Source organism: Wasmannia auropunctata, unplaced genomic scaffold, assembly GCF_000956235.1.
Source record: "Wasmannia auropunctata unplaced genomic scaffold, wasmannia.A_1.0 LD335995.1, whole genome shotgun sequence".
NCBI lineage: Eukaryota > Metazoa > Arthropoda > Insecta > Hymenoptera > Formicidae > Wasmannia > Wasmannia auropunctata.
In genome coordinates, this window is record NW_012026895.1 from 189336 (window position 1) to 197175 (window position 7840).

Sequence of the window (7840 nt, forward strand, 5' to 3'; positions counted from 1 at the left end):
GAAAGATTCCAGTGTCTTTTATCGCATTGGCAATATTTCAATTTTTTATTGACTAAAAAAAAAGTGCTGTTTACATAATTATAAATGTGTAGGAGCAGGACGTAAAGATGCAATTGCAATTGATTGAAATGTTAAATTTCGATGATCGAAAAAAATACAAAAATGTGCTTCCAACGAATGTATATTTCTATAATCTGAAGAGCTATTATATATTAAAACTTTAAACAAACTGCTATATTCTTTAAATTATAATTCTTCTAATATAGTTTCTCATTCGCGTTAAGTGGAAAGTTAAAACATTGCTAAAGATCAGGAAGACATTACGTAAAAATAAGAAAGTCAATATCGCCGCGGGTTTTCCCCCGATGGGAGAGACTTGTTATTCACGTCCGAAGGCAGAACGGAACGTTTATTGACAATATCGCTATACCGTTACCGGACACGTGTCGGGCTCGTCATTATGCTGACATAGGCGTGACACGTGTTCTGTCAGCGAGGATTCACGTTATATCATATTATTAATTATTGTGTTTATCGCGGCCGCTTTCCCTCGCGGCTCGGCTCGCTGCAGTGCCGGAGTCGAGCGTGGAATGACGGCACGGAACGAACGGCCGTCATCATGGGCAGCAAGATATTCTCGCCGTACTTCGTGTCCGGGGTCATCGTCAAGGGCTTCGGCAGGGGCTCGAAGGCGCTCGGCATTCCGACAGGTATCCCTCGCCCTCGCAAACACGGACACGTGTCCAGCGGCGGTTTAAAAACCCCTCGAAACAACGGAACGTCGAGCGTCGTATTATGACGTGTCAATGTTCGACGTTTCTTTCTGTTATTAAAAACTAATCGCGAGCGGTTCTCGCACGAACGTGTTTCCTCTCGTCCTTCTTCCCCGTTCGAGTGACAGTTAAAAACCTGTATAAAAACCGCGTATAGCACCGTTCGAGACACGCCTCGCTAGAGGTTAGGGTGTTGTTTTTCTTTTTTTTTTACAACTTGGCGGGACGATTTCGAATCGATATATATATATATATCGGTATTTGTTTTAAAATCCCCCCTCCCCCCCGGATTTTGAATCCTCCGCCTCGAAACCTATTTAGATGCGATATTTTAAGGAATAAAATAAATTGAAAAACTAAACTATTACTGCGACTTGTCCCGCTTGACGAAATATATTTACTAAAACGAACTTTTGGCGAACAATGTTACAAACACGCCGTGTGTTGAATCAAGGTGCGTTTGCCACGAGCGACAAACATAAACTAATTAAGTAGTTTACACTTGAAATGCATCTCCGTCGCTTCTCAAAGAGGAACTTTGATAACGTGCGCCGAATTCCAACGCATGATAACGCGCACGTACGAAACGTCATTTTTTACCACACATGTCATTCTTCTCAATTTTAATATATATAGCTTTTATTGATTTTTTTTTTATTATAATAATGAAACTGAAGAAGGAATTTTTAAATCATATATCGGAAAATGTATTAATTATTATGATAAGAAATAATTGTTCAGATGTATGTACTTTTTATAACAAAATGCAACGTCATGGAAGGTTCAAATGATAAAATCATCAATCAACGATTATATGACACGTTCTCTAATATTATAAACTATAAAGGCTGCGTTCGGGGAGCGTGCTATCAGTGTTATTGCACCATTTCATTTTTGTTTTACGATTATCTTGCAGATAATTAATGATAAAGATGAAACAACAAAATAGTGCTGATAGCTTCCCACGCAAACGCAGCCTAGTTAAACAGTAGCGGTCCAATCTTTATTTTAAATGCGGAATGCGCAAAAAATGCATTTTTCCAAACATAATCAACTGATATTTTTTGTGGAATCTTAAATTCAACAGTCGATTCCACAATCGATCTTACGTATATTTTATAATATATAATTTTAATTTTTTTCTTTTAAAGATTGAAAAATACTCTACACTTATTATGAATCCGTAGTTGATCAAAATAATCTTCTTGATGTTTGCATTAAAATTTTAATCATAATATATCGAATACAATATATTAATATAGAAAGAATTTTCCAGAAAATTTACACGTTTTTTCTTTTTTTTTACAAATATCAGCCAATCTTTCAGAATCTGTAGTCAATTCTTTGCCGAAGAATTTAAGCACTGGAATTTACTATGGCTGGGCAGCCTTGAATGGAGAAGTTTACAAAATGGTTGCAAGCATAGGATGGAATCCATATTACAAGAATGAGAAAAAATCATTGGTATGAAAAATAATTTCAAAGATATAAAACTAAGTTTCTTGCTTAAATTAAATCTAAACTCACTTTAAATTGCATTCTAGATGTATAAGATATTTGAAGTATTTTATTACATTTAGAAAAGTATCTTAGTGTGTTTTAACAAATTATAAATTATAATGATTTTGCAGGAAGTTCACTTGTTACATAAATTCGAAGATGATTTCTACGGCGAGGAGCTTAAGGTTATCATTGGCGGATACATAAGACCGGAAAAAGATTTTTCTTCTTTAGGTAATGGACACTATCATAATAATGACATAAAATGTGTGCAAATGATTACTATTCTTTCAAAGTAATTTAAAATGGCTATTATTTTAAGATTGCTACTACTAATAATTTAGAGACTTTTATATTACTTATTCTTGCAGACGAACTTATCACAGAGATAAAGAATGACATTGCAATAGCGGAAAGTCAATTAGAAGAACCTGTTATAAATAAGCTGAAAAATGATGACTTTTTAATGATCAAAGCAAATCAGTCGTAAGAAAAATGTAAGGCTTTATTTGATAAAAGAAGTATTTTTGTTACTTTTTATTGCATACTTATTAAAAATTCCTCTGTAAATATGTAAGTATTATTGTAGTCTTAAAAGAAATAGAATCGAGATTTATAATAAATTTGGAAAAAATGCCGATGAAATATTTCATAATTATATTCACAAAACTGCATTTTTATACATAGAAAATGAGATTTAAAAAAAATACCACTTATGCACAACAAGTACAATTATATTTTAATATCCTATTTTAATGTCCTATTAATATATTCATATTAAGATATATTCGACATTAATCATTTAGATGAATTTGGATCATCAGTATTCGAATTCACTGTACTTGAGGTAGATGGAGAAATTGATTGAGACCAATATGTATTCGTCGTTGATACTGGTGGTTGCGTATAGAAAGATGTACTCGCATACATATCGGATGAATATGATGCAGCGGGAAATTGATAGTTTATCCCTACGAACAAACATATAATGTTGATTCTTGAAGATGGGCTAAAGGAGATTCTCGGATATTAATTTTGTATATTATTACTTTGGAAATTAGGCTCGGTACCTTGATAACATTGATTTGCGCCATAATGTGGCCCGTATGACGTATATGGTGGTCCTGCATATGCAGGTTCTGTTGGATATCCGTTGGACATCGGATACACGTTCTGCGGAAATGGCTGCCAATAAGCATTATTCTGATATGGGTATTGGTTCCACGATTCATTGTAGGAGTACGTTCCATTCTGTGCAGAATTAGAACGGTCACCCCAGCTTTGTTGCCTGTTCCAATTGCATCTCGGAGATTGAACCCTTCTATTTTGGTTCCACGGATGATTTGATCGCCAGCCCACTGTCGCGTTGTCGTGAGGACCTAAAAATCAATAATTATTATTAAATTGCTTGTGGCAACTGGTACTGAAGCACTGGTACTCGCAAGTACACTCACTCATCCGGCGTTGCCGTTTCCTGCCGTTAGAATAGTTTTTGTTATTCTTCTGCTTCAGATTTGCGTAATAAGCTTGTTCTTCCTCATCGTCTGAAAATTGCGGCGGCTCGTCATCGTCAACCGTATCGCAAGCTTTTATCCTGAAAGAAAAACATTTATTTAATGTATTTACTGTTAATGTATTTCATTTGAATATATTGTAGCATACACGATATTCGTCGGAGTACCAACTTTGTCAACTCGTGCATGAAAACGAGATGCGTGTACGACTTGTCCAACGGGCAATAATAAACCTGCATGCCTACTTCAATGTCATTATCTTGTATGTGCTTAGCATCATTGAAGCGAACGCAGTAATGCGGTTCCTTCACAGAGCCAAACACATCGAATACATGACCGAGCGCTTTTGTTCCCTTATTCACGAATAAAACTGTGTCCAGATCAAGTGTAGGCTCACCAGGATTGGGCTTTACGACCACTAATTGTTCCACTATCTTTTCGATCTGAAACATTCAAATATCCAGACGAGATTTAAACATTTAGAAATTATTGTTTGCTCCTACGATTATATTAATTTATCTCACAACTTTTTAAATGTCCACAAATATAAATATATAGTTGGTTTGTATTAATTATACCTTGCCTAATGGATTACACAAATCTTCGGGAACGCTAATTTTCAAGTCTTCTATTGGTGGTAGTTTATCTAATTCATTTTCTACATCATTTTTCTTCTTTGCTGGTTTTGCCTCGCTTCCTTTCTTTCTAAAAGTTAACATAAATCAAAAGTTTATTATTTTCACTCATGTAAAGAGAAATTAAATATGCATTAGAATTTTATTTTTATAGAAAGATAAGAGTACCTGTTATCAATATTTGCATCATCTGAATCACTGTCACTGTTATTATCACTACTGATGCTGCATCTGCTGCTGCTACAACTGCTGCTGCTGCTGCTACTACTATCGCTACTGCTATCATCTTGGCTATCAGTATTTTCACGTAATTGTCCTTCAGTACGATATTGTTGTAAGTTTTGTGTCTGTGGTACAGTATGTTGATTTTCAATTGTGGCATCTGTCTCCATTTCTTCTGTATTTGAATCCATGCCTTCATATGCTTTAGCAATAACGTCAAGAGAAGATTCTCCATCAAATTCTATCTTATCTAACAACAACAAAAATATGTATATGATATTTCAAATATAGTATATATTTAGTATTTTATAATTTATCTTATAAACTAGTTTTTAACACATTACAAATAGAAGTGAATACGCTTTTCACAAAGATATTTTAATAAAGCAATATGTAATTGTATCTACCTTGCTTTTGTAGTGATGAATTGCTTACAATTGTATCATCAGTTTGAAGGTTTACTGTTACAGACTGCTCAATTATTTGATCATTTATATCTCTATTTTGCACTATGTCAGTATCATTTGACACCTGACACTTCATAATTTCGGGAGATCTTTGTAAAACTTCATATCTAGCATCAGATGTATTTTCGTCAGCAGCTGTATAGCACTTACGTGCACTTGTCTCATCATTTTCCTTTGGCATTGATTGAACAATATCTTGAATATCAGCAGATACATCATAGCTATTAGATGCATTTTCTATCTTGTTTGCGTCTAATGTTATCGATGTGTCAGACATGTGAGACATGTCGCATTCATTTTCCCTATTTATTAAAGTTCCCTTCTCAGCGACGACTATTGTTTCGTTCTCTAACTTTTCTTCGGAGAACATTGCTTCATCTTTTTCTTTAAATGATCTTTTGTCTAGCTGTATTGTCTCCTCGCACTCTTCCTTCAACGAGTTTTCACCATGCGCTAACTGTTGCGACGTTAATAATTCTATCCCTGGCTGAAATACCTCTGTATTTTCTTTCGACGTTGACATGGTCGGTATTTCATTCGTCGGTATTTCTTCGTCAACAACTTTATTTGCATCTACATCGATTGTTACTTCCATTTCAACGCATAATCCTGGCCCACGTGAAACTTCGTAAAATGTATTACAAACTTTGTACGTATATAACGATCGTGAGTTGATAATGTTTGTATGCTACTTAGTTCAAATTTTCTTGTTTTTGATTAAATGTTATTATTTCATACAATTACACTGTTAGATAAATAAAAATAGTGTTTAAAGAAAGAAAGAAAAACTCACATGTTGACAGTGGTAACGACTCCACTTCACGGCCACGCACGTGCCATAAATCTGATGTCATAGATTTTATATCCAGCCGTTTGCGCATGCGTGGCGAATAGCAACACTGATCTGTATAGGACTGCGTTCGAAAACGCCACCCGAGTGCTTCCGTGTATCATTTTATCCTTGTTCAACATTCGGTAAACAAGGAGGATAACGTGATACATAGAGGCACTCAAGTAATATTTCCGAATGCAGCTGATCAGTAGCATGTGCAAAGCTTGTTCGGGTTGTTTAAATTCCTCAAAAATGTTGCACTTAAAACGAGATAAATATATATTCAAAGTATTCAAACGTTGAAAAGAGAGAAAGCGAAAAGTTTGAATGTATAAACCTTATGTCCGGTATTAAGAGCCGGAACACAGGCTTTTGCAGAAGTTTCGAAATACAATAGGTGTAGTAAGCCTTAAGCCGTAAAAAACTGACCAATCATAATCGATTATTCTTTTCACATTCGACTGCGATTGGTCCATTTCTTAGTCCCAAAACACAATAGATGTAGTAAGCCTTAAGCCGTAAGAAATTGACCAATCGCAGTTGAATTTGAAGAGAATAATGAATTATGATTGGTCAATTTCTTACGGCTATGCAAAAGTCTGTGTCTCGGCCTTAATCTGCATGGTAGAAATACATGTATTTTTACCATGGCCTTAAGGTTCATCTACAATGGCTGCGTTCCTCTTGGCGCCTATAACGCTTATAAGCATCATTTGTCTTTGTTTAATATTTGATAAACAACAAGGATGAAATGATTTTGTGAGCGCTGTAACCAGCTGTAAACGCCAAACGGAACGCAGCCAATAAGAGTAGTAAGTCGTAAGCCGTAAAAAATTGACCAATCACAGTCGATTATTCTTCTCATATTTGACTGTGATTGGTCAATTTCTTACGGCTTAAGGGCAAATTCACACCTTGACAGAAAAGCGGAAAACAGAAAAGCAGAAGCCAATCAGAACTCGCACTGGTAGCAAGAAAAGCAGAAAGCAAAAACTATCAACGCAAGTTTTGATTGGCTTCTGCTTTTCTGTTTTCCGCTTTTCTGTCAAGGTGTGAATTCGCCCTAAGACTTAATACTCTCATTGTAGACAGCCCTTTAAGGTCCATCTACAATGAGAATAGTAAATCGTAAGCCGTAAGAAATTGAACAATCAGAGTCGAATATGAGAAGAATAATCGACTGTGATTGGTCAATTTCTTACGGTTTACAACTTACTACTTTTATTGTAGATAGACCTTTAACCATCAGTTGCTCCAGGTCCAGACAGTGGCGGCTGACCAATCGCGAGAGAGTCGCTGATAGAGTCCTAGAAAACAGAGATGCGACATTGAAGGGTATGGTCTGATTGGCTGTCTAAATCACATGACAAAGCACCAATCAAATGATCAAAGCGCCATTTTAATTCACTATTGCACCTAATGCATCAAGATACAGCTTTGTAAAATATGTACATATAAATTATATAGAAAAAAATTAAGACAATACAGTGTTGAAATGCAATAAAAAGCTATTATTATGGTGTAAGTATTTTCTTTTTGCATCAACTGTCATCAGCTTATAAGGTTAGGAGTACTTTACTGAATTAAAATGGCGGTGACTACCTAACCTAACTGACGCCGTGTTGTATCTCTGTATTCTAGGACTCTAGTCGCTGATGTCTCGACCACAGTATAACCAGTAGGTCCACTTCGTGTCGGCACCTTTGATCTCCTTTTCCGGATCACGTGAGCATCCATCATGTTAAATCCAGGACCGAATTGAGAAAAGTGCCTCACAAGTAATAAAACAGATAAGTAATATGGATTCGATACAGTAAATCAATAAATTCAATGTGTAATAATCAATAAATTCAATCGAATAAAACGTTTTATTAGTAACAATTATTCGTAGGAGTGA

At 35.4% G+C, this 7840-nt stretch overlaps 2 protein-coding genes across 3 annotated transcripts; one reads left to right on the plus strand and one right to left on the minus strand.

Moving 5' to 3' along the window:
- Positions 1 to 253: 253 nt before the first annotated feature.
- On the plus strand, positions 254 to 2918 carry LOC105453762 (riboflavin kinase). Of its 2 annotated transcripts, none has more exons than XM_011695954.1 (4): positions 254 to 710; positions 2101 to 2237; positions 2405 to 2507; positions 2645 to 2918. In XM_011695954.1, exons 1-4 carry the CDS (start codon positions 620 to 622, stop codon positions 2761 to 2763), a joined length of 450 nt encoding a protein of 149 aa, XP_011694256.1. In that variant the 5' UTR covers positions 254 to 619; the 3' UTR covers positions 2764 to 2918. The 2 variants fall into 2 exon arrangements, with proteins under 2 accessions (XP_011694256.1, XP_011694255.1); XM_011695953.1 differs by having other exon boundaries at positions 372 to 710; positions 2089 to 2237.
- A 71-nt stretch (positions 2919 to 2989) lies between these two features.
- Positions 2990 to 6001, minus strand: LOC105453763 (H/ACA ribonucleoprotein complex non-core subunit NAF1). Its single transcript, XM_011695956.1, has 8 exons — positions 5905 to 6001; positions 5052 to 5735; positions 4591 to 4894; positions 4366 to 4492; positions 3959 to 4230; positions 3728 to 3867; positions 3344 to 3652; positions 2990 to 3244 (listed from the first exon to the last, which is right to left on the minus strand). The coding sequence occupies exons 1-8, from the start codon at positions 5990 to 5992 to the stop codon at positions 3072 to 3074; spliced, it is 2097 nt and encodes a 698-aa protein (XP_011694258.1). The 5' UTR covers positions 5993 to 6001; the 3' UTR covers positions 2990 to 3071.
- Positions 6002 to 7840: the final 1839 nt, after the last annotated feature.